The sequence below is a fragment of the Dendrobates tinctorius genome, unplaced genomic scaffold, assembly GCF_039654945.1.
Source record: "Dendrobates tinctorius isolate UK_male_01 unplaced genomic scaffold, ASM3965494v1 ptg000064l, whole genome shotgun sequence".
In the NCBI taxonomy this organism is placed as follows: Eukaryota; Metazoa; Chordata; class Amphibia; order Anura; family Dendrobatidae; genus Dendrobates; species Dendrobates tinctorius.
The window spans coordinates 3,300,279-3,327,950 of record NW_027361732.1 but is presented as its reverse complement, the minus strand read 5'-3'; the positions used below and the strand labels follow the sequence as shown (position 1 = coordinate 3,327,950).

General features: G+C 46.5%; 1 protein-coding gene across 2 annotated transcripts in view; it reads right to left on the bottom strand.

Annotated features, from left to right (window-relative positions):
- The window catches only part of SUCLA2 (succinate-CoA ligase ADP-forming subunit beta), a 125,824-nt gene that overhangs the window by 78,236 nt on the left and 19,916 nt on the right, over window positions 1-27,672 (bottom strand). For both annotated transcript variants that reach the window (XM_073580250.1, XM_073580251.1), the window contains exon 2: window positions 199-376. In XM_073580250.1, the coding sequence (XP_073436351.1) occupies window positions 199-376 (178 nt within the window). The remainder of the gene's footprint in view (window positions 1-198; window positions 377-27,672) is intronic.

Here is a 27,672-nt window from a genome sequence, read left to right as displayed (position 1 = left end):
CATCCAACATCCAAGGACACACATACAGCTGAAAACAGGACTGGAGTGGGCAAGCCCCATGACTCCACAGGCACAGTCGAACCTCTGCGATCGTTGCGCACTGGTCTCGCTTAGATTCTAGATTTTAATACTACATATAATAAAGAATTGATACCTGTCTACTGAAATTTCAAAACAACATGATAAAGTAACTCATACCGATCTCTTTAGCTACTGAATAAGCTTCTTCTGGTGTCTTTGCTACAAAACCCTTTGGTATGGCTATGCCAGCATCTTTAAGAAGTCCCATGCTAAGATACTCATGCAGCGACAAGTTCCTGTGTTGTTGCGCTTGTACTCCTTGAGAACCAAGTACACCGGGAAATCCACCGAGAACCTGAAAAAAGAATAGAAATATTTTATAGTTTACAAGCAATGAGCAAAAAGGTTCCAGCAAAAATATGCGCAAACTGTGGGGTTTTATATAAGAAAACATCATTGAAAAAGTGTTCCTGATGCTCCAGCCCAGGAACTGTCTGAGGAATAATAAAACCCTATTGCAATTGCACAACCAGCAACAGTTCTTAATGCTCAGCATGTCACATACATTTTCCACTGCAATAACATGACTGTTCACACCTGACACGTCCCATTAATATTTCTAAGTAACAGAACATGAGAAAAGCAGCATTTAGCGTAGAAAGGAAGATCTCTATATACTAGAATTACACCATGCACATCTCTGTATTTTACGGGGACGGAAGCATTATTGATATGTCTGAAAATAAAGAAGAACTGATGACTGGTGCGTCTTGTTGATGTGACAGACGCGCACACTTCTTCTTGTGTCTGTGATGAGCAGCGATAATGAAGTTCTGCTTTTGTCTGTTGGAAGGAGCAGAAAGGCGATTCAGTAATAATCCCAGAAACAATCATTCTGGTTTTCTTAAATCTGGGATTAGGGAGCAAACACAGATATATGTAGGAATTAAGGGGTCGCCCACTACTTTTATATTGATATTATAAGAAAGAACATATCGCTACTTTGCTGCAGAGAAGAGAATTACATTTATTGATGCATCATGTTCATCACACACTTTACAAGATGACCGACATTTCTGTCTACCCGGACCTTGGTCACAGCCTGTAACGTGTAGCTTTTTTACATTCTGGTGAGAGGCTGACATTTACTAATACACTGCTCCTAACTTGCCGGAACAAAAGTCTCGGCGTAAAGTGTGCATCCCCTGAGCAGGACGCAATAAATAAGTGCAACGTTCTACAAAGAAACGAGCCATCGCCGCCGTCTTCTCTATACTATTGTTGGGATATCTATCCTTCCACTGAGCAGCACCATTCGCCCAGAGATGCTGACTAGTGATGAGCGAACGTGCACAGATAAGGTGTTATCTGAGTATGCTCGGGTGCTAACCAAGTCTTCAGCGTGCTCGAATAATATGTTCCAGTCCCCGCGGCTGCATTTCTCGTGGCTGCAACACATGCAGGGATTGCCTGTTTGTAATACACTCATTTTATGAATTTGTCACAAATCAGAAAATCATTAATAGGGAGGTTTTCATGACAAAAAACTGGTGGAAGTGCAAAGATGAAGTGAGCCCTATGTACAGTATGCCATGTAATACAGTAAATAGAATAAAACTCTTTTCTAATTACATGATAAAAAGTTATGTTTCCGGCCTTGATTTGCCTTCCACTGACATCAATACCATTTGACAGTAATAATGTACTTTTCGCCTACTAACACCCCAGTAGAACCTAATAAAGTCAATGGTGTCACATTTTATTTACAGATATTCCTTTAAGGACAGATCCCGGAATATCACCATCATGTGCAGACTAGCCATGGATCCCTAGGAAAGTAGGATGCTTACGTCTCTTTACAATCCACAGGTTTTGACGGTGCGTGGAATCCACAGCCAGGGGTCTTTTTGCATTTCTGCGGCAGTTTTTTTCTGTTTTTAAAGCGTCAATCAATTTTTCAACACTAAATTACTTGGTAACATGCTGCTTTGTGCTTTCCACTAGAAAACCAGAACGATAGCACCTGAACATTACAAAACGCATGGGGTCAGGAGCAAAATATTACAGAGTTCAAAAAAGATATTGTTTGTATGGGACATGGTGCAATGTCTATTAGCTGTAAAACTCAGCATGTAAATGGAATTAGGCTTTAACCCCTTCACGACCAATGACGCCACAAAGGCGTCATGAAAACCTGTGCCATTATGACCAGTGACGCCTATGTGGCGTCATGACTTTAAAGCCCCCCCTGCGGGTCGGGAGACCGGGGTCACTAAAAGGTCACCCGACCCGCAGATACAGGGGCTTTGTACTTCACCACAGGGGGCATTGCTTCGCCCCCACGTGGCTACGATCGCTCTGATTGGCTGTTAAAAGTGAAACAACCAATCAGAGCGATAGTAATATTTCATCAATGAAAATTGATGAAATATTACAATCCAGCCATGGCCGATACTGCAGTAGCATCGGACATGGCTGTTGACACCGATCTGACCCCCACACCGGTTAATGGGGGCAATCTGCCCCCAGCCACTGAATGACAGCGGCGATGTGCTGCCGCTGTCATCATCTTCTCCCCCCCGCCTTCCGATTACCTCCCCTCCCACCCCTCGGTGCCAACCAAGTGCCGCTATCGCTCCTGGTGTCCCGCGGTCCCGGACCATGGGCGCCGCCATATTGGAAAATGGCGGGCGCATGCGCAGTGCGCCTACCGGCTGCAGATTCCATTCATTCATTTTGATCACTGTGATAAACTCTCACAGTGAGCAAAATAGAATGAAAAGTAAATAAACCCCCCTTTATCACCCCCATAGGCAGGAACAAATAATAAAACAAAGAAATTATTTTTATTTTTCCATTAGGGCTAGGGTTGGAATTAGGGCTAGGGTTGGAATTAGGGCTAGGGTTGGAATTAGGGTTAAGGTTAGGGATGTGTTGGGGTTAGGGTTAGGCTTGTGGTTAGGGTTAAGCCCCGTCACACATAGCGACTCACCAGTGATCCCGACAACAATATCAACGTGTCAGGATCGCTGGTGAGTCACTACATGATCGCTGGTGAGCTGTCAAACAGACAGCTACACCAGCGATCAGGACCAGCGACACCGAGCGCCCGGCGTCGCTGTGTACTTGAGTTACCAGCGCGCTGATGCAGGGAGCTGGTAACTAAGGTACACCTCGGGTTTCTAAGGGACGTGCATCACTTAGAAACCCGATGTGTACCTTAGTTACCAGCTCCCTGCATCAGCGCGCTGGTAACTAAGGTATACAGAGGGTTTCTAAGCACAGTGCTTAGAAACCCTGCGTTTACCTTAGTTACCAACTGATCGCTGGTCTCCCGCCTGTCACACGCAGCGATGCGTGCTGACCAGCGGGAGACCAGAGACCAAACAAATGTCCAGGGCTTTCCAACAGCGATACCGGCAGGGGGGCCGGTCGCTGATCGCTGTCACACACAGCGATCTCGCTGGTGAGATCGCTGTTACATCACAAAACTTGTGACTCAGCAGCGATCTCGCTAGCAAGATCGCTATGTGTGACGGGGCCCTTATGGTTAGGGTTGGGATTAGGGTTAGGGGTGTGTTGGGTTTAGGGTTATGGTTAGGGATATCTTGGGGTCAGGGTTGTGGTTAGGGTTGGAGTTAGAATTGAGGGGTTTCCACTGTTTAGGCACATCAGGGGGTCTCCAAACGCAACATGGTGCAACCATTGATTCCAGCCAATTTTGTGTTCAAAAAGTCAAACGGTGCTCACTCCCTTCCAAGCCCCGACGTGTGCCCAAACAGTGGTTTACCCCAACATATGGGGTACCAGCGTACTCAGGAAAAATTGCACAACAACTTTGGGGCTCTAATATCTCCTGTTACCCTTGGGAAAATAAAAAATTGGGGGCTAAAAAATTATTTTTGTGGAAAATAATTTGTGGAGGTTCAAAGTGCTCACCAGACATCGAGATAAGTTCCTTGGAAGGTCTAGCTTCCAAAATGGGGTCACTTGTGGGGGGTTTCTACTGTTTAGACACATCAGGGGCTCTGCAAACGTTATGACGACCGCAGACCATTCCATCAAAGTCCGCATTTCAAAACGTCACTACTTCCATTCCGAGCCCTTACGTGTGCCGAAACAATGGTCCCCCCCCTCCCCATAAATGGGGTACCAGCGTACTCAGGACAAACTGGACAACAACTTTTGTGCTCCAATTTCTCCTGTTACCCTTGTGAAAATAAAAATTTGCGAGCTAAAAAATCATTTTTTGAGGAAAAAAAATGATTTTTTATTTTCACAGCTTTGCGTTATAAACTTCTGTGAAGCACTTGGGGGTTCAAAGTGCTCACCACACATCTGGATGAGTTCCTTGGGGGGGGTCTAGTTTCCAAAATGGGGTCACTCGTGTGGGGTTTCCACAGTTTAGGTACATCAGGGGCTCTGCAAATGTAACATAATGCCCGCAGACCATTCTTTCAAAGTCAGCATTTCAAAATGTCACTACTTCCCTTCCGAGCCCCGACGTGTGCCCAAACAGTGGTCCCCCCCACATATGGGGTACCAGCGTACTCAGGACAAACTGGACAACAACTTTTGGGGTCCAAATTCTCCTGGTACCGTTGTGAAAATAAAAGCTGCGCGCTAAAAAATCATTTTTTGAGGAAAAAAAATGTTTTATTTTCATGGCTCTGCGTTATAAACTTTTGTGAAGCACTTGGGGGTTCAAAGTGCTCATTATTATCTAGATAAGTTCCTTAGTGGGTCTAGTTTCCAAAATGGGGTCATTTGTGGGGGAGCACCAATGTTTAGGCACACAGGGGCTCTCCAAACACGACATGGTGTCTGCTAACAATTAGAGGTAATTTTAATTTCAAAAAGTCAAATGGCGCTTCTTCCCTTCTGAGCCCTGCCGTGCTCCCAAACAGTGGTTCCTCCCCACATATGGGGTACCAGCATACTCAGGACAAACTGGACAACAACTTTTGTGGTCCAGTTTCTCCTGTTAGCCATGTGAAAATAAAAAATAGCGTGCTAAAAAATCATTTTTTGAGGAAAAAAAATTATTTTTTTTTTCACTGCTCTGCGTTATAAACTTTTGTGAAGCACTTGGGGGTTCAAAGTGCTCACTACAAATCTAGATAAGTTCCATAAGGGGTCTAGCTTCCAAAATGGTGTCACTTGTGGGGGGTTTTCACTGTTTAGGCACACAGGGGCTCTCCAAACGCGACATGGTGTCTGATAACGATTGGAGCTAATTTTCCATTCAAAAAGTCAAATGGCGCTCCTTCCCTTCCGGACCATGCCGTGCGCCCAAACAGATGAGGTATCGGTGTACTCAGGAGAAATTGCCCAACAAATTTTATGATCCATTTTATCCTGTTGCCCATGTGAAAATGAAAAAACTGAGGCTAAAAGAAAATTTTTGTGAAAAAAAAAATTTTTTACGGATCAATTTGTGAATCACCTGGGGGTTCAAAGTGATCATTATGCATCTAGATAAGTTCCTTGGGGGGTCTAGTTTCCAAAATGGGGTCACTTGTGGGGGAGCTCCAATGTTTAGGCACACAGGGACTCTCCAAACGCGACATGGCAACCGCTAAATATTCCAGCATATTTTCCATTCAAAAAGTCAAATGGCGCTTCTTCCCTTCTGAGTCCTGCTGTGCGCCCAAACAGTGGTTTATGACCACATATGAGGTATCGGTGTACTCAGGAGAAATTGCCCAACAAATTTTAGGATCCATTTTATCCTGTTGCCCATGTGAAAATGAAAAAATTGATGCTAAAAGAAAATTCTTGCTGGAAAAATAAAAATGTCCATTTTTTCTTTCCACGTTGCTTTAGTTCCTGTGAAACACCTGAAGGGTTAATAATCTTCTTGAATGTAGTTTTGAGTAGCTTGAGGGCAGTTTTTAGAATGGTGTCACTGTTGAGTATTTTCTGCCATATAGACCCCTCAAAGTGACTTCAAATGTGAGGTGGTCCCTAAAAAAAAATGGTTTTGTAAACTTTGTTGTAAAAATGTGAGATCACTGGTCAAATTTTAACCCTTATAAACTTCCAAACAAAAAAAAAAAAAAAAAAAAAAAAAAAACAGAGCTTAGACCTACCGGTAAGGTTATTTCCAGGAATCCATCCTGACAGCACCATGGGGGGGGGTTGTCCTTTCATCCTTCCAGGGACAGGAAATGCACGAGAGGTTAAAAGGTCCCCTCCCACACCACACTCCAGTGATTTTCTCAAGTACCACACCAGTATGAATGCAATTAAATTTTATTTAGATTTAGTACAAGCATAATGATACCAATACAAATCATAGGGAGGATGTCAGGATGGACTCCTGGAAATAACCTTACCGGTAGGTCTAATCTCTGTTTTCCAGGACGTCCTATCCTGACAGCACCATGGGGAATACCAAAGTAGGAATTCGCTTAGGGTGGGACTACTGCTTGTAGCACTTTGCGACCGAAGGTCACCTGGCTAGCTGATAGAGTGTCCAACTTAGAGTGTCTACAGAAAGTATTTGGTGTAGACCAGGTGGCGGCCCTGCATATCTGCTCTACTGAAGCACCCGCCCTCTCTGCCCATGAAGTCGCTATCGCCCTGGTGGAATGGGCCCTAAGCCCCTCGGGTACCGGCAAGCCCTCTGCCTCGTACGCCGAGATTATTGTTATTATCCACCTTGCTAGAGTCTGTGTAGCCGCACTTCTACCTTTATTTTTGCCGCCGTACTGGACAAATAGTTTTGTGTCCTGTCGCCAATCCCGGGTGACTTCTAGGTAACGGGTGACCGTACGTCTAACATACAGAGAATGAAACAATTTTTCTTTATCATTCTTTGGGGCTGGATAAAACGAGGGCAGGATTATTTCTTGGTTTAGGTTCTGTGGCGACACTACCTTAGGGAGGAACTTTGGATCTAGTTTGAGCGTTATGTGGTCCTCGAAGATCTGAATATAGGGATTCTGGACTGAGAGGGCCTGGATCTCGCCTAAACGTTTAGCGGAGGTGATAGCTACCAAAAAAGCAGTTTTTTGTGTGAGCTTTCATAGAATCATAGAATCGTAGAGTTGGAAGGGACCTCCTGGGCCATCTGGTCCAACCCCCTGCTCAAAGCAGGATTCGCTAAATCATCCCAGTCAGATGTCTGTCCAGCCTCTGTTTGAAGACTTCCATTGAAGGAGAACTCACCACTTCTCGTGGCAGCTTGTTCCACTCATTGATCACTCTGTCAAAAAGTTTTTTCTAATATCTAATCTGTGTCTCCTCCTATTCAGTTTCATCCCATTGCTTCTAGTCTTTCCTTGGGCAAATGAGACTAAAGTTGATCCTTCTACAATGTGACAGCCCTTTAGATATTTGTAGACAGCTATTAAGTCTCCTCTCAGTCTTCTCTTTTGCAAACTAAACATTCCCAAATCCTGCAACCTTTCCTCATAAGACAGGGTTTGCAGACCGGTCACCATTCTGGTCGCTCTTTTCTGAACTTGCTCCAGTTTGTTGATGTCTTTTTTAAAATGTGGTGCCCAAAACTGGACACAATATTCCAGATGAGGTCTGACCAAAGAGGAGTAGAGGGAAATAATGACTTCACGTGATCTAGACTGTATGCTTCTGTTAATACATCCTAGAATTGCATTTGCCTTTTTTGCTGCTGTATCACACTGTTGACTCATATTCAGTCTGTGATCTATTAGTATACCCAAGTCTTTTTCACATGTGCTGTCACTTAGCCCTATTCCTCCCATTCTATATATGCTTTTTTCATTTTTATTGCCCAGATGTAGTACTTTGCATTTCTCCCTGTTAAAAACCATTCTGTTAGTTGCTGCCCACTTCTCCAGTTTATTTAAATCTTTTTGAATCCTCTCTCTCTCTTTGAAATGTCTATCTCCAAAATTGGCTCATAAGGGGGCCTACACAGCGTGTTGAGTACCAGATTTAGGTCCCACGGGGGGGGGGACAGTTTTCCCCAATGTGGGTCTTAACCTCTGGGTGGCTTTTATAAAACGCGCTATCCATGGATGGGAGGATAGGGAAAAATTAAAGAAGGTACTTAAGGCCGCTATCTGGACTTTGAGTGTGCTCGGGGTCAAGCCCTTATCAAATCCAGCCTGTAGGAAGTCCAGGATCTGAGGGATATCTGGCCGAGACAGGTCTAAAGGGGCACTACCACTTTCTGAACAGAATCTCTTCCAGATTTTACAATATATTAATCTTGTAACCGGTTTTCGGCTAGCCAGCAATGTGGAGATCACTTGGTCCGAGAGGCCATTGGACTTTAGGATGTCCCTCTCAGGATCCATGCTGCCAGTTGCAGGCTTCCTGGGTTTGGATGTAGCACTGGACCCTGGGAAAGCAAGTCTGGTATTGTTAGTAGGTGGAGGGGCCCCCTCAGCCATCTTTTTGAGGAAGGGAAACCAACTCCGCCTGGGCCAAAAGGGTACGACCAGCATCACCCGAGCTCCTTCCTCCTGGATCTTTCTGAGGACCCTCGGTATTATGGCGATCGGTGGAAAACCGTATAGGAGTCCCCTTCTCCAATTCTGGTTCAGGGCGTCGATTTCTTCTGGATGGTCCGCCGGGTTGAGGAAGTAGAACCTCTTCAGCTTGTCGTTTTTCCTTGTCGCGAAGAGGTCCAGTTGGGGTGTCCCCCAGCGATGGCATAGATCCTTGAAGATCTCCTCTTTTAGCTCCAATTCGGAGGCTCGGACTTCTTGTCTGCTTAGATAGTCGGCTATATTGTTTTGGGAGCCTTTCAGGTGCACCGCTGACAGAGAGCGAGAATTGTTCTCCGCCCAGGTGAGGATACGAGCCGCTAGCTCCTGAAGTTTTCCGTGCCTTGGGCCCCCCTGGTGGCGCAGGAAGGCTACTGTGGTCACGTTGTCCGACATGATCTTTATATGTTGGTTCTGTAGTCTTAAACCGCTTTTCTTCAGAGTTTCCCAAACTGCTCGCAGCTCTCGGTAGTTTGAGGACTGTAAGCTGATATTCTTGGGCCACGTTCCTTGTAAGAATCTTCCTTCTAGGTGGGCTCCCCATCCTTTCCTGCTGGCATCTGTGGTGATGGTCACGCATGGAGACAGGATCCAAGGAACCCCCCGGCTGATGTTTCTGTTGCTGATCCACCATTTCAGAGATTATCTCAGCGCCGGAGACAGTCGGAATTTCTTGCCCAGCGAGGACTGCCGTCTGTCTCATTTTGTAAGGATCTCCTTCTGTAGGATTCTTGTGTGAGCCTGGCTCCACATGACACAGGGTATGCATGCGGTTAGGGTGCCCAGGACTTCCATCACGGTCCTTATTGAAACCTGGTGCTGGCCAAGCTGACAAACCTTGTCCATGATGGGCTTCTTCTTTTCCTCCGATAAGAATGAGACTCTTCTTCTGGAGTCTAGCATTAACCCCAGGAATTTTTTCTGGGTGCTGGGCTGCAGGTTTGATTTTCCTCTGTTTAGGATCCAACCTAGGCTCTCGAGGCTGAAAATTATTGAGTTGCGTTGTTCTTTTAACTCCGACGCTGACCGGGATATTACCAAGAAGTCATCTAAATAGGGTACAGTGATTATGTCTCTTTGTCTTAAGTCTGCCACCAGTTTTGTGAAAACGCGAGGTGCTGACGCCAAGCCGAACGGAAGAGCCTGAAACTGGAAGTGGTAGTGTTTGCCTCCTTTCTCTAGGGCGAAGCGCAGGAATCTCAGATTGAGGATGGATGGGAACGTGATAATATGCTCTCTTTAAATCTATAGTGCACATGGACGCGTTCTGGTCTATTAGCGGGATGGCGGTTTTCAGGGACTCCATTCGGAACCTTTTGTAACGAACCCATTGATTTAATGGTTTTAAGTTTATGATAGTTCGGCTCTCCCCCGACGGTTTTTTTATCGTGAAGAGCGTAGAATAGTGGCCCTGACCTGTCTCTACTTCTGGGACTGGAACTACTACTTCTGTTTTTAACAGGTCTCTTACGTCTGCCCATATAGGGTCTATCATGGCCTTGGAAAAGGGTTTTGTAACCACGAATCATGCTGGAGGGGGTCTTGTGAACTCAAGGTTATAGCCCTGGGAGATTGTATTGAGGACCCATGGGTTTTGGGAGATGCGTTGCCATGCCTCTGCAAAGTGTTTGAGGCGCCCCTCCTAGAGGCATGGCGTCATTGCCTTCTGCTCCTGGAACTTTTGTCCGGAGCGAGACGGGGGAGCTCTACTTCTTCCCCCCCTCGAGTACTCCCAGCGAGACGATTTCCCTTTCCCTCTATATTCCTGCCTCTGGTATGGGCGGGATCTCTGAAAGGGATATTGTCTTTTTGTTTTTTTCCTCTGGAAAACCTTTTTTGTCGTCGGAGGCACTCTCTAGAATTTTATCCAAAGCTGGCCCAAATACCTTCCCGCCCGAGAAGGGTATGGAACATAACTTATTTTTAGACTGGTAGTCCCCCGACCAGGTTTTCATCCATATGGCTCGGCGGGCTGCGTTGGATAGGGAATTATTTCTGGCCGAAAACCGTACCGATTCCGCAGAAGCATCTGCCAGAAAACCAGTCGCGATTTTCAACAGGGTAATGCTCTCAAGGATATCACCCCTAGGGGCTTTATCCTTTAACTGTTGTTATAAATGGTCGATCCATAGGTGCATGGATCTAGCAACCGATGTAGCGGCTATGTTTGCTTTTATCACTGCCGCTGAGGCCTCCCAAGCTCTTTTTAAGAGCACGCCGGACTTTTTGTCCATGGGCTCTTTGAGACTGGAAGAATCTTCAAAGGGATTCGAAGTTTTCCTTGACACCTTGGCCTCCGGTGAATCAATCTTAGGCACCTCGTCCCAAGTGCCGATATCCTCCTGGTTAAATGGAAGTCGCAGCTTAAAGTCTCGCGGCACAATCAGTCTTTTCTCCGCATCTTCCCATTCTTCCAGGATCATTGCCCGGATATGGTCATTAACTGGGAAGACCTGACGAATCCTGGCTCTTAATCCCCCGAACATCGTGTCCTGGATGGATTGTTCCTTTGGGGTTTCCTCGATCTGCATCGTACTTCTTACTGCCCTGAGAAGCTCGTCCGTGTTCTCTGATGTAAAGAGGTACCTCTTCCCTGTTTCTAGGGGTTCAGAGGTGATCTCACCCTCTTCCTCCGAGTCCGTACCCCGTATCTCTTCTTCCGACGACAGGTCGGACTCCCATCTAGGTCTTTTGGACTGGGACCGGCCGGAAGACTGAGTGGGTAGCATCCCAGAGACGGAGGCTTGTACTTCGTCTCTGACTACTGCGCGCATCTCCGTGAGAAAAGCTGCCTGTTCGCCTCTGACAATCCGCAGTGTGCAATCCTCGCATAGGGTTTTTTTCCATGCGCTCGGCAGTTTGCTGGCACAGATGGGGCATTTGGGTTTGCCTGATGTCCTGGCTGTTGCCGGAGTCGGTGTCGCCTTATCCTAAAAAGACAGGAGTCCCCTTTAAAAAAAGCTCCTGTCTCTGGCAAAATTGTCCCCGTGCCCCTTACTCACGGACGCTGGTTCTGGTTGGTCACTGGTCCTGGCGTCCATGCTGGCGGCATCTACAGAAATTCTAGGTCTGTAGTCACCTCTCAATCTGCCGCTGGTCTCCCGCTTCCCCCCGCTCTTATCCTACCTTATCTTGCGCAGGAACGCTCCCTTTGCCGCCCTCTGACGCGTCCTCCGTGCTCCGACCGGAAGTCGTCATCCCTGGGCGCCCGGAAGTGACGCACCGCCGCCCTGATGTCATTCTGGGCCTGTCTCGCGGGAGCCGCGCTAGGGGAAGCGGGGTCGGGTCCCGGAGCGACGCTCCATGGGACCCCCGGCGGAGAACCCCCCTTAGGGGTGTGCCGCGCTACATCGTCCGACCCGGAGGAGTTGGCAGTTAGGACCCCGAACCTCCTGGTCCCGGTAAGTTCTCTGTATGCCGCGGCGCTCTCATGCCTGTCCTTTACAGGGACAGGAAAAACACTGGAGTGTGGTGTGGGAGGGGACCTTTTAACCTCTCGTGCATTTCCTGTCCCTGGAAGGATGAAAGGACAACCCCCCCCATGGTGCTGTCAGGATAGGACGTCCAGGAAATGTTGTTTCCAAAATTGTGCTGATGTAAAGTAGACATGTGGGAAATGTTATTTAGTAACTATTTTGTGTCACATAACTTTCTGGTTTAACAGAATAAAAATTAAAAATGTGAAAATAGCGAGATTTTCTAAATTTTCGCCAAATTTCTGATTTTTTCACAAATAAATGCAAAAATTATCGACCTAAATTTACCACTAACATGAAGCCCAATATGTCCCGTAAAAACAATCTCCGAATGGCTAGGATCCGTTGAAGCGTTCCAGAGTTATTACCTCATAAAGGGACACTGGTCAGAATTGCAAAAAATGGCCTGGTCATTAAGGTCAAAATAGGCTGGGTCATGAAGGGGGTTAAAGGGAACCTGTCACTAAGATCGACCCACCTAAGCCGTCTATATGGGCACACAAGTCAAAGGGGGCCTTTCTAGTGTGAGACATAAAAAAACGACCAAAAAGTCCCAGAAAGATAATATATTTATTGAGTCATTATAAAAAATTGTTAAAAAACATACCATTAAAATATATAATACATATACTGAACAAAAAAGAGGGGTTATGCTACCCAGATATGAGGCATAAAATATATATGACAAAAATGTGTAAACATAAGTGGTGATTAAACAGAATAGGTATTGATATTTATAAAAAATAATAATAAATAGTAAACAATATAAAGTGCACAGACACCAAAGAGTATATACTATAAACCATAAACATAAGTGTAAACCACTACCACCGTAAACCTATATATATCAATATACCAATATAGTGCATCTGTGTGGTAAGGCTGAAAAAGGACACAATATGTGTCACCGTGAATTACGGTGTCTGCCGACCAGGAAAGGGAAAAATGGTGCAGAAATAATAAAAATATGTGAAAATACATACAACCTCTCCTGGTCTCCTGGAAAAGCAACCCGGTCCCGACGCGCGTTTCGGCGCTAAGCCTTCATCAGGGGGTGGCGTCTCACAAGGAGAGGTAAGTATAAATACTAGCACTAACCAATAACAAATGTGGGTGTGTAAAAAAAGGACCAATCATTACAAGGGGCATATGCAAAAAAATACAAACGTCATAGCGCAACTGCGCAGAAGCAAAGACTAAATGCTGGTAACCCAGAACCAGTAATCAGTATAAAACCGGAAGAAAATGTCCGCCAACCGGAAGTTATCGTTACCTGGCAACCAGACGCTTGAATTGTCATGTGACTAGGAGAATAAAGCCAGCGTGCAATAACCATCATAGTTGCTAAGGGACGAACGATCCCATGACCAAAAGAAAAATGGCCAACATATAAAAATAACATTACTAGATGACCACCAAAAATCCGTTAACCGGAAGTGACCATTACCCGGCACCAAGACGCATAAATTATCATGTGACCAGGGCGATAAAGCCAACATTAAAAAGCGTCATAGTTGCTAAGGAGCTGGTGGTCACATGACCGGAACAGAGATGAACGGTATAAAATATCCTCACCAGAAAACCGGACATATGAATTGTAATGTGACAAAAACCATATCACCAATTCCAGGATCATTGAAATTAGCAGGTAATAAACAATCATGGATCCGGAAAAAAAAATTTTAATCACATAAGACAAGCGATCACTTGGCCGAACCATTACGGCTATCAGGTCATCCCGGTACTAGATATATAACTACCATCTGACAACTGGCATATGAACAAGGATTACCTAGCATTAAAAACATAACGTGCACATCCTAACCCCAGCAGAAACCGACGCACAAAGAGCAGGGGAGGCGGGAGCACAGGGGAGGGCGCGTCAAGCCGCAAAAGCGGCAAAAAACGCGACCCCACCAGGGCAAACCGCATGCCACCGCCACATGTGCGTACCTGCATAGGTCAGGATAGCACGGAAACCATAACAATATAAAATACCAATTAGTCATGAATAAGCATGAAGTGCAAAAATATTGATTGAAACCACATATAAAGTGATGAACATGTACATATACAAATTATATAAATTATATAAAAGTGTACAAATAAACATAAGTACATCAAACATACCATATACATAGTGAAAAATAACATCCATATAAATATTGATATCAAATATTGAGAAATATAGTACATTAAACCACAATACATTAAAACACAAGAAATTCTGCTAATTCCACTCTTGTGTTCAAGCTTGAAAAATTCCATGTAGAGGAACAGACCAGAAATTCAATGTTTTATGAAGCCTTGCCCTAGACTGTCGGGACCGGGTTGCTTTCCCAGGAGACCAGGAGAGGTTGTATGTATTTTCACATACTTTTATTATTTCTGCACCATTTTTCCCTTTCCTGGTCGGCAGACACCGTAATTCACGGTGACACATATTGTGTCCTTTTTCAGCCTTACCACACAGATGCACTATATTGGTATATTGATATATATAGGTTTACGGTGGTAGTGGTTTACACTTATGTTTATGGTTTATAGTATATACTCTTTGGTGTCTGTGCACTTTATATTGTTTACTATTTATTATTATTTTTTATAAATATCAATACCTATTCTGTTTAATCACCACTTATGTTTACACATTTTTGTCATATATTTTATGCCTCATATCTGGGTAGCATAACCCCTCTTTTTTGTTCAGTATATGTATTATATATTTTAATGGTATGTTTTTTAACAATTTTTTATAATGACTCAATAAATATATTATCTTTCTGGGACTTTTTGGTCGTTTTTTTCTGTAAGTTTGGTGTTTTCAACACGACTGTCCTACTAACAGTCCAACACTCTCCAGCGATATATTATTGTTTATTCACATTATTATTTTAATATAGTGTAATTTTGCTGTTTCTCCTTACTTTGTTCTTTTTCTTATAGTGTGAGACATGTAGATCAGGAGAGAAGGTTGTCAGTCACTACATGTCTCACTAGTGGTAACAAGTCCTTTCATTTAAAATAAGCCTTGCAGGCAGATTCTTTGGGAGATCTGTGACTGGCCCATAGATCTTGAAGGGGTTGTCCAAGATTGGTGTTAAAGTCTGCAGTTATTCTATGTAATTGCAGACCTGTGAATACTCAGAGCGTGCACTGTGTGCATTGTCAGTATTCTTTGATTTACATACATGCGGTCTAGTGCTGTACAGACATGCTCAGCCTCATAAGTGAATGGAGGGAGACAGAACAAGGCTAGTGGGAATGTGGTTGGAAGTTTGCAAATCAAATACTTGCAGTTACGTGACAACCTGCTCCCGACATAAGCACCTGAGAATCCCAACAGCGCACACTGTGCACGTGTGAGCTTTCATAAGTCTGCAGTAACGTAGAATTACTTCAGACTTGGGCTCCAAGCCTGCACAATCCCTTTAACAGCTCATCTACATATTAAGAAAAATATTGATTTCACCGCAATATGACATCGGATTGCAAATAACAAGGCATCATTTATATGATTTTCTAATACCTACATGCCCATATTAACTGCTAAAAAGGTGGACCCTACTGACAGATTACCTCTAAATAACAAGAGCAAACTCAAGTGAGAAAATAAAAGAAATCAGAAAGTTGTTTTTCTAGTCTGTCAAAATGAATGGGAACAGGAAACGTTCAGCCTGTGAATTGCACAACTGCACTGAGGAAATCAAAGCAAATCACATTGCTTAAGACATCACAAGGGTGTCTTTTTTCAGAAAGGGCAGATAGGAGGGCAGTGGAGGACAGTCACCCAATTATAGCCCAAAAGATCATCTTACATGGAGAATATTCATCCCCGCCTCAGACAGTTCTGCCTGTACAATTATCTGCATATATCAGGCTAATAACCCAGAGCAGCGGCTGATCACATAGCAGGCCACCACCGCATATAGAAAGCCATTACACACAGAAGTGGACCTCTCGCATTCTGAAGGCAGGAATACGGCTAGAGAATGTTTCCTGTAACCATCGCTGACCAAACTATCTTTAAGTGGCTCTAAAAGGGGTTTTCTTGTGAAAACTACCCCTGTCCACAAACAGTTAGAACAAATGGACGACATAAAGGGGGGGATCTGTCTCTACGAGCTAAAATTAAGACACTAGCTCTCCGAGTATTACAAGTAAAACGTCACTCAGGATTTTTTATTTTTTTTTTAGGGGTATCCGACTACAGACGGCTGAACACAAAAAGACAATTGTCAGATTTATATTTTTGAAATAATTAGAAAACCATAATAATAATAATATTTATTTTTATAAATAGCGCTAACATTTATATAACATTTATATTTACATATATACAAATTTTATACATATTTACATTTTTTTTTACATATTTACATTTTTATACATATTTACATTTTATACATATTTAGAAATATATATTTACATATAACATTTATATAGCGCTAACATATTCCGCAGCGCTTTACAGTTTTGCACACATTATCATCGCTGTCCCTGATGGGGCTCACAATCTAAATTCCCTATCAGTATGTCTTTGGAATGTGGGAGGAAACCGGAGAACCCGGAGGAAACCCACGCAAACATGGGGAAAACATACACACTCCTTGCAGATGTTGTCCTTGGTGGGATTTGAACCCAGGACCCCAGCGCTGCAAGGCTGCAGTGCTATCCTCTGAGCCACCGTGCTTGCCCATGTATCATTTCCTTTACACTTCACAAAGACTTGCTACGTTGTGTTGGCATAGCACAAAAAAAAAAAAAAAAAAATCACAACAAGGGTATATGCACACGTTGCGGATTCTACTGCGGATCCGCAGAGGATTTGGGCCCTGCGGACCCACAGCAGATTCTCCTGCGTTGTACACTACCTTTAAAGTGAATCTAAAATGAATAAAAGCTGCGGATTCATTTCCGCAGCATGTCAATTCTTTGGGCGGATCTGCAGCGTTTCTGCACCCATTGCCTTGCATTGAGTCGGGCACTTCCGCAGCAAAACTGCAGGTCTAAAAAAGATCTGAAGTTTGGCTGCAGATGAAACGCTGCAAATCGGGAGGGGGGGACGAATGTAGGCAGATTGTGGGCGGTGACTGTTTGCGAGTATGGTGTGTGGGCGGTGACTGGGCGTGTATTCGGGGATCTGCAGGGGCTGTGCGAGGGGGCTGCGGGCTGTCCGGCGGTTGCCGGGGGTCTGTAAGCAGGCATCGTCCGATGGGACTACAAGTCCCATCGGGCTATGCCTGCTACACTGTCAGTGAGTGACACATTAGCCAAGGATGGGACAGAAGTAGTCCCATCATCCGTCTAATGCAGGGGTCCCCATCCTGTAGCTCGGGAGCCACATGTGGCTCGCGGTCCCATGAATTGTGGCTCGCGACTGTCTGACAGCTTGGTGCATTAGGTCCAGGTCTAGCAAACAGGTATGAAGAGCACATCTCAAAATGGTGACTTTTGTGAGTAGCCCTGCACAGAAGAGCAGATCTGGATGCATTTTACTGGTCATAGGGGTTTAAAGATGTTTTAGGTATGGTACGCTGGTAGATGGTACTACCTGTTAGAGGAGGTGCTCAAAGCTGGAAGTGACAGTATGTTGGGAGTCCTTGATGGGAGACTACTGAATGGGGGTATTGTGGGAACCCCTGTGGAAATGCTTTGGTTATCATTATACCTGTAATGGGAGCTTTGGTTGACATTACTTTGAAGGAGGTGGGAGCTGGATGTGGCTCGCTCCCCTCTCTCAGTGCTGAATGTGGTTCGCGACCCTCTGTCTAAACTGAAAGTGGCTCTCAGGGTCAGAAAGGTTGGAGACCATTGGTCTAATGTGTTGAATGTAAAAAGAAAAAAAAAAAAACAGAACACACAACATATAACATACAGAACATAACAGATTACATACTCACCAATCACCTAATTCCCCGAAGCCCTCGTCTCCTTTAATAAAAGTAAGCCAACCTATACTCACCTTTCCGCCGTAGTCCAGATAACAACAATGATCTCACGACGATCTCCGGTGTAGAACACTGACATCGGGTGATGTCAGTGCTCTACAGGGGCTCCCGCGATGAAATGACAGGCGGAGGTATGCCTCCGCCGAGAAAGAGGTTCCGTAACCCTAACCCTCAAGCAGCATTGCTGTAAAGTGAGACTCTGAACTCAGGTAACCTTAGTGATGCACTGCAGGAGCTCCTGTCAGTTCATCACTTGGAGGCCCTATAGAGCAGTGACATCACCTATGTCCAGAAAACAGAATACTGCACGGCAAACTATTTACTGTACAATGGGAGTCAATAACTGACTAATGATTGCTTTCAAAGTTTCTTTCTAAAGGAGTTTGTTAGGGTAAAAATCAAGCTTTTGGAATAAAAAAGTTGGCTAAAGGCATTTTCTATCTGATTAAATAATAAAAACGGGTTGGAAAGTTTGCAGGATCCAGCAGTTGTGCTGGGGGCACAGTTTAGCATAAATCATATAACACCGGAACAGAAAGCAAATCTCCAGCTCAGTAGAAACACATAAATGAAAAAATTGAGTCATCTACTTAACGACAATAGCAATACACTGGCGTCCTCAGGAAGGCGCGTGCCTCAAAGCTTCTAAGAGGTCAATATGGTCTTTACCTGCTTTTTTTTAGCTATATGATTTTACATAGAATTAAACGTTTTACAGCAAATCATTGTTAAAGTGACCTAAAAACATGGATTTTTGTGAGTACTCACCGTAAAATCCTTTTCTCCGAGACGCTCATTGGGGGACACAGATACTGTGGGTGTATGCTTCTGCCGCTAGGAGGAGGATGACACTAAGTGAAAAAAAGAGGTTAGCTCCTCCTCCGCAGTATACACCCTCGCCCCTATTGCAGGCGGAAATCAGTTTGGTGCCAAAGCAGTAGGAGGACAACAAATCAGCCTTAATACAGGTACATGTCCAAAGGAAAACACCACCTTTATATCAAATAAGTAAACACATTCATTTAAACAAGAGCCAACTGGCTAATAGGGTGGGTGCTGTGTCCCCCAATGAGCGTCTCGGAGAAAAGGATTTTACGGTGAGTACTCACAAAAATCCAGTTTCTCCTTCGTCTCATTGGGGGACACAAATACTGTGGGACGTCCTAATGCAGTCCCTGGGTGGGAGATTGACTCACCGATCCAAGCTACATTCACCTCCTGTTTAAAGGTGCGCCACCGTTGCTTGGAAAATCCTTCTACCCCGGCTTGCATCCGCCGAGGCCTGAGCATGGATATTATGTTTGGCAAATGTGTGCAGGCTGGACCAGGTTGCTGCCTTGCAAACCTGTTCCGTCGAAGCCTGATGCCGAAGCGCCCAAGAGGCGCCCACTGCCCAAGTAGAGTGCGCTCTGATCCCTGCTGGAATCGGCGTGCCTCTAATGCAGCAGGACTCCTGAATAGTCAAACGAATCCATCTGGCTATGATCGACTTTGAGGCAGCAAGTCCCTTCCTGCGTTCTTCAGGGAGCACGAACAGCGTGTCCGTCTGAGGAAAGGGTGCCGTCCGTGACACGTACCTCCGGAGGGCTCTTACCAGGTCTAACGTGTGAAGAGCCTTCTTCCACACGGTGCACTGGTGCTGGAAAAAATGAAGGCAAAACAACATCTTCATTGATGTAAAAAAGAGGACACGACCTTCGCAGAAAAAGAGGGGCTGGTCTGAGGACCACCTTATACTTATGGAAAGTGAGGAACGGAGCTCGGCAGGATAGAGCCGCCAGCTCTGAAAACCCTCCTGATGGAAGTGATGGCCACTAGGGGAACAACTTTTCCAGGAAAGGTATCCTGAAACAGTTCCAATGGAGCTTCCTGCAGAACGCGTAAGTCCATGTTAAGAACCCAGGCGTCCATCGGCGCCATATAGGGAGGTATCAAGTGGAACACTCCCCGGATGAAAGGTTTTCACCTGCAAATTGGCAGTAACCCTGCACTGGAACAGGATGGATAAGGCCGACGTTTGTCTCCTGCGGAAACCTGGGGCAAAGCCCGAGTCTAATGCCCTAACGACTGAGCTATCCGGGCTCTCTGAGCCCGACTGGAGAAAAACCAAGATGTTGGAGATCGAGAATCTTAGCGGAGAAACACCGCGCCTCAACATCAAGCAAAGAACACCTTCCAGGTGTGGTGGTAAATTCATGCTGAAGCCGGCCTCCGGGCGCTAATCGTTGTAGCGACCACCTTGCTCCCGAACCCTGCCTGGGTTAGAATCCGAGATTCAACGGCCCTGCCGTCAAACACAGGGTCCCTGAGCTCGGGTGGCAAATTGGCCCTTGAGACAGTAGATCTGGACGCTCTAGCCGGCGCCCAGAAACGTCGGCGAGCAGCTGCCTTAGATCTGCGTACCGCGCTCGACGGGGCCAGTCTGGGGCCAGCAGAATCGCCGGCCCCCCTTCCGTCTTGATCCCTTTGCTGACTCTCGGGAGTAGTGGCAGTGGGGGAAATAGATATGGGAGGCGACACTGGTTCCATGGCAGAACTAACGCGTCCCCCGCGAATGCCTGTGGGTCCCTGGCCCGAGAGACATATGTGGGCACCTTGGCATTCACTTCTGGAAACCGTCAGGTCCACATCCGGAGCTCCCCACAGTTGACAAATCTGTTGAAGAACTTCGGGATGTAGAGACCACTCTCCGGGTGCAAGACCCTGCCGGCTGAGTTAGTCTGCCTCCCAATCTTCCACTCCCGGGATGTGGACAGCCGAAATCACCGAGTGGTTTGCTTCGGCCCACTGAAGAACGTGCTCCACCTCGCGCATGATTGTTCTGCTGCGGGTGCCCCCCTGACGAATTATGTAAACCACCGCCGTGGCGATGTCCGATAGAATCCGGACAGGACGGCCTGCTAGCAAGTGATGAAACCTCTGCGGAGCCAGCCGAATTGCTCGTATCCCCCCATAAGTTGATCAGGAGGCGTGCCTCCTGTGGCGACCACCGTTTCTGGGTTGTGTGGTGGCGAAACACCGCTCCCCAACCGAGGAGACTGACGTCAATTGTCATTATCAGCCCATGACATGGGGGAAAGGTTTCCCCTAGGCCAGAGAGGAACTGGTTATCCACCATCCGAGTGACTGCCTGACTTGAGAGGACAGTTTGCACCGTCGATCGAGCGTGAAAGGATTCTTGTCCCAGGCTGACACGAGGCGTGCTGCAGAGGGTGAAGGATGGAACTGGACGAAAGGTATAGCTTCGATTGCTGCCACCATTTTCCCTAGGATCCTTATCGCGGATCGGATGGTATGAGGCACTGGTTGGCGTAGTGTCCGGACTCCCTGCCGGAGACTAGCGCCCTTTCCTGAGGGAGAATTATCAACCCTCAGCAAGTGTCGAAGATCATCCCTAGGAAGGAGATCTTCTGAGCTGGCACAAGGGATGATTTCATTGCATTGACCAACCATCTAAGCGGCAAGAGAATCTAGCGTGAAGTTGACACCTTCCTCACCTGCCCGTATTGACGGGCCCTTGACCAAGAGGTCATCCAGATAAGGCAAGACGACTATGCCTCGAGAATGCAGTGTGGCCCTGACAATTGCCAAAACCTTTGTGAACACTCTGGGAGCCGTGGCTAGCCCGAAGGGTAGCGCTACGAACTTAAAATGCTGAACGCTGATGGCGCAGCGTAGCCGCCTCTGATGAGGAGGAAAAAATGGGAATATGCAGAAAAGCGTCATGGCTGTCAATTGAGGCCAAATATTCTCACTGTTCCATGACCGCTATGACTGAACAGAGAGACTCCATCCGAAAATGTCTGATCCTGATGAATTTGTTCAGAAGCTTTAGGTCCAAAACAGGCCTGACAGACCCATCCTTTTTGGGAACCCCAAAAAGGTTTGAATAGAACCCCTGAGCTCTTCCATGTTCCGGCACTGGAACAATGACTCCGTTCTGCATGAGCGACCTGATGGCTCCCAATCGAGCTCTTACCTGGGTATCCACCCAGGGAAGCCGGGAAGGAAAAAACCTTCTTGGAGGGTATCTGACAAATTCTATTTTGTAACCTGAGGACACCAACTCTTTTACCCATGCGTCGTGAGTGATGTTGGCCCAGACGTGGTGAAAACAGTAGGCAGCCGCCCACTTGCTGGTGTCGTGTGGTAAAGACCTCGAGTCCTTTGGCCGATGATCCTTAGGATCTGGGTCCTCTCGATCTGGCCTCTTGAGCACGCATTCTCCCCAATGGGTTGGTTCTATATGACCTGTCGCTCCCTATCCTGGTTGGGGCGGCCTGAGGTGGCGGAATTGGGCCCCGTAGTCCACCCGGAGTCTTTCAACACATGACCCCAGACCGTCTCCTATTCGGGTCCCGGACCAGGCTCAGGCTGCTTACCGGCCGCCACCTGACCATTGCCGTCACACCTGGCCTAGAATGGCCGGTGGCACTGCGAAAGGCCCGAAAACGTGCCTGAACCGGGTGATGAAAAAACGATCTAATCTTCTGTTGGGGGAGAAAACCGCTCCTTCCTCCTGTGGAGTTGGAGATAAGTTGATCCAAAAATAGGCGGCCGAACTGATCAGGCAGGGAAGCCAAGGACTTCTTGGAAGTAGAATAGGCCCGCCATGTCCTCAACCATAGGGCTCTTCAGATAGAGATTGCTTTAGCGGCAGCAAGTGCTGAACAATTGGCCGCATCCAAAAACGCATTCATTACATAATCTCCGGCTATCGTCATCTGACCTGTGACCTCCGAGATCTCTGCAGGTAGATCCTGCTCTTGCGCGACCTTGTTTAATGTTTCTGACTAAGACATCATAGCCTTGGCTGCGAACGAGGGAGCGAGTGCAGACCCTGACGCCTCATATACTGAACGAGCTAGGCTCTCAATAAGGCAGTCCGTGGGATCCTTAATCGAGGAAACCCTAGGGACAGATAACAGGGTCTTAGTGGCCAGGCGAGAAACCGGAGGATCCACTATCGAGGATTCCATCCATTGTTTATGGAGGTCCGGAGCAAACGGATAACGCATTTCGAGTGCCCTTTAACCCGAGAAAAACGCTTTTTGGACGTTCTCTGTGCCGCTGTACTATGTCCTCAAACTCAGAGTGAGAGGAAAAAAATTATGTGCGGCCGCTTCACTCGTTTACATGCCCTTTATGCTCCATAGCCGCTGTGGTATCATCCTCAATCCCCAGGGTCTGATTGATGGCTTCTATGAGGCTGTCCACAGTTTCACGTGACTCTGGAGTGTCCAGGTCAATGGGCTCATCTGAGTCGCAATCTGAGGTCTGCTCGCTATCAACCACTGGTGACGGGGAGCGAGAAGCAGATCTTACGGATGCCAAAGGCACCGGATGGACTGGGCGACACCGTGTGGATTTGTTTCCCCCGGGTCTGCCTGGAGTGAGGGCGGCCCCTGCAGGCCGGAGGCTCCTGTGAGGTGAATGTTCCCTCTAAAAGCGGCGACACTGTCCCTGCCCCTATCTGGGGCTTGAAGGGATTCTATTGCTCTCGCAAGCGACACCATGTACTGTGACAGTGAACGGCCCCACTCCGGGGGATTTGACACATTGGTCGCGGTCGCAGGGGAGGGCTCCTGGGCGCGTTTGGATTCGCAGGCTTCGCATAAGCGCTGCTCTGCGCCCACGGAAACGCAGTCCAACAAGAGATGCATGCCGCGTAAAAGAACGTGTGCGTCTTTGCCTTTTTTCGGACATGGTGTATCTGTCCGCTGCTGGGGATATGGGGAAGAGGTAGCTCCTCATTTTTCCCTAGCATGACCTCTCGGGCAGCATTTACCCAAGTCCTGCCCCCCCCCCGGATGCTTACTTTAAATCGTGCGCCAAAGTCGGGGCCTCGATTTTTTTTTTTGCCGCCGAGTGCGGGGCGGGCTGCCGTAAGTGACTCGCGGCCCCGAGGGCGGAACTTCCTGCCGCAGCCGCGGCCTCAATTTTTCCCCTACCCGACCGGGGTGGGGGGGCGCGGTACCAAAAAATGGCGCTACTGACCGGCGCAGCATTCCTGTCCTGATAGACCCAGTCCTCCTCTTGTATGCAAGTGGACGCCGCCTTCTGCGGCTGTGGGCTCCAGCCCGAAATTTTCGCAGGAGCCCTCCCCGACCCTCTCCTCACCTATGATCCTCTCCTTAGCGAAGGTATGTGAGGGGGTCTTTGATAAAAAAAACAGGACGGTGCAGGCACCCTAGCTCCATCTAACCCCTTCAGGGGGTGAGGAGAGGGACTGTCCGCCACCTTGCAGCACCGCCGTCTAGGGTTGGTGGAGCAGTGGGGGCCGCACAGACTAGTCTTGTGCCTCTGTGCAAGCCCATGGTTTCAATACCTAGGGGTGGACATGGCTAAGTCTGGCATAATGTCCCACGTCGCGGGAAAGGATACGTGGAGGGACACTCGCACGTGCTCGCCCGTTGATGGTTTGGGGAAATCGGATCCTTTCAATAGGATGCGTTGCCCCTGTCTCATCTTCATAAAATAACAAACAAAAATAGAAGTCTGGGGAAAAAGTCCCAGATATGTCCCTCGGTGCGGGAAAGGACACGTGGAGGGATACTCGAATGTGCTCGCCCGTTGATGGTTTGGGGAAATCGGATCCTTTCAATAGGATGCGTTGCCCCTGTCTCATCTTCATAAAATAACAAACAAAAATAGAAGTCTGGGGAAAAGTCCCAGATATGTCCATCGGTGCGGGAAAGTATACGCGGAGACGATACTCAACGCGTGCTCGCCCGTTGATGGTTTGGGGAGATCGGACCCTTTCAATAGGATCCGTCGCCCCTGTCTCATCTTCATAGTAAACTAGAAAAAAATAGTCTGGAGAGATCCAGACTGTGTGTGCCTCCATAGGACACTAAGCAAAAAACTGATTTCCGCCCACAATAGGGGCAAGGGTGTATACTGCGGAGGAGGAGCTAACCTCTTTTTTTCACTTAGTGTCAGCCTCCTAGCGGCAGAAGCATACACCCACAGTATCTGTGTCCCCCAATGAGACGAAGGAGAAATTTACCTTCAAAACTGTGCAGGCATTATCAATGTAAAAGCTGCAATGATCTGGTTTAAAAACAGACGTTGGTGCACTTCTTGGCCACGCATTGGATACTATATGGAAAAGTCCATTTAAAGGGAACCCATCACATAGAAATGCAATATTTACCAGCAGATATAGGGTTAATCTGCGTAAATAGCAATAAAAGTCAGCCAGCCAGCCTGCCTTCAAAGAGCAATGGCTACAGGGAGAAAATATAATTATATTCTCCATGCAGCCGTAAACTTTCTGTCATCGGGGCAGTGCAGGGAGCGATTAGAGTCACAGTGCATTTTACAGTCAGTTCTCCCTCGCACTTTGACTAACAGTCTGCTCTGCAGCATGAGGACAGCATGAGTGCACAACAGGCTGTAAATCAATATCCCCGGAAGTGATTATGGCATATCAACAGTATAGGGCTACAAATCAAAAGACTGACACATCCAAACAGAAATTAGGTATGAACAAGGGCTTACTAAGAGTAGCCATCTCCCTATACAACTAAATAAAGCAGCACTCTGTAGGGCTATAGCATGCAAACATGAAATAAAAAAAATTATTTGCATTACTACACTAAAAAATATGAAAAATGGAGACTGATTAGCGCATAAATTGGCCAATTCATGTGCACTTGGCAGCCACGATAAGGCGATTCTCATAGTCAGGACTTGCCTAATGTGAATCCTCTCTTAGACTAAAGTCTACATCTCTATGGGAAGAAGGATCCTGCTGCAATTAACGCCTAAGGCTAAGGGGCGGAGCGCTCAGTCAGAAAGCTAATGCATACAAATATCAAAAGACTGACAGTAACATCCAAACAGAAATTAGGTATGAACAGGTGCTTAACTACGAGTAGCCATCTCCCTATACAACCAAACAAAGTAGCACTCTGTAGTGCCATAGCATGCAAACATGAAATATGAAAATTGAACTGCATTACTGCACTAGAAATATTAAAAACTGAGAATGCTTAGCACATAAATTGGCCAATTCATGTGTACTCGGCATGTGTAATTGGCAATTCATGTGTACTTTAGTCTAAGAGAGGATTGACATTAGGTCCTAGCAACGAGAATCGCCTTATTGTGGCTGCCAGGTACACATGAATTGGCAGATTATGCGCTAAGTATTCTCAGTTTTTCATATTACCTAGTGCAGTAATGGAACTCAATTTTCATATTTCATGTTTGCATGCTATTATAGCGCTACAGAGTGCTACTGTATTTGTTTGGTTTAACAGTACAGGGCTATCCCATCTGGAACATGTATAGTATATTGATAAAATATCCTAGAAATGTCCATTAGATGCATATCCCAGCAGTGGAACCCACAAAAACAGTCTTGTGCCATCAGGAATTCTTGCTGATCAATTTTCAGAGCCTATATATGCAAATTCTCTCTTTGGAGAGGAAGATGACTTGAACTCTAGTGCCTCCTATTGGAAGCAGCAATCCTTCAACTCATTATCCTTCAAAGGGAACCTGTCAGCAGGATTGTGCTGCGCAACCTACAGTGTCAGGTTGGCGCCGTTATACTGATTAAAATGATACCGTGGTTGATGAAATCAGTCTAGTGGTTGTTGTCTAACCCCTCCACGAGGAAGGCATCAACCTTTCTATCAAGGGGGTCTCTCAATAAGCCCACATCCTCAAAGGGCAGGGATGACCTTCTTGAGGCTTTGGCTATAGCGACATCCAATTTTGGCGCTTTATTCCAGAATGTCGTAGCTTCTTCCTCAAAGGGGTACTTCCTTTTCAAGGAAGATGGCAGTGGGCCATTCTTGTCTGGCCTTTCCCATTCTTTATTAATGAGATTGAGCACTTACTCGCTAATAGGAAAGGATCTATGCTTCTTTTGCTCCAAAGTCCCAAACATTACATCCTGGACTGACTTTTTGGTCGACCAGACCCATTGTGGATGGACCTCATGGCTTTAACTAAATTGTCCACCTCCTCATGCGGGAAACAATAGCCTACTCCTGAGTCATATTCCGATTAGGATGACTCGGAAGAATCCTCCAAAACCCCTTCGTCTGAGTCTACAGCCGACGACGTGGGAGATGTTTAAGCTCCCGGCGGGGTGCTTACTCGAGTGGGACCGGAACCTTAGTGAATTCTCTACCTCCGTCCTGATGAGAGTTTTTAAGGTGGATGAGAAATCTGGGGTCTCATTTGCAATGGTATCATTAATACATGATTGCCACAATTTCTTGGGCAATGTACTAGACAATCCCTAACCTCACAGAGCACAGGCTCTGTGCTTCGATTTCCCTGTGCAGTTTCTAGGTTGATCCTAGCCAAAAAAGCAAGAGGACAGAGAGGGATTCCTATTATTAAAATGACATTCTTGTAGCGCACTCACTACTCAGAGGAAATTGAAGGGTACCGGAACAAGAAGCAGAATGTCATCCAAAAGGTCTCCCCTAGAGACTGTGGAATCCTCCATTCTGATAGAGCTGTGCCGACTTGTCATGGAATCCTGGGACCTGTGTACCAAGCTGCAGCGTCCAGCGGTTCAATCCTGGTGTGGTGCTCCTGGGGACGCTTCTGACACCGGGGAAGCTGTGGCTGACCAGCAATCAATCCTTAAGCAATCAATCAGCAATCAATCTTGCAGCTTTGGTACCCACCCCAGGAAGTACTCCGGGTGAAAGGTCCCGGCCGCGTCACCCGAACGCGACTTCCTGTTTCTGGTTGAGCTCTGTGACCACGCTGGGA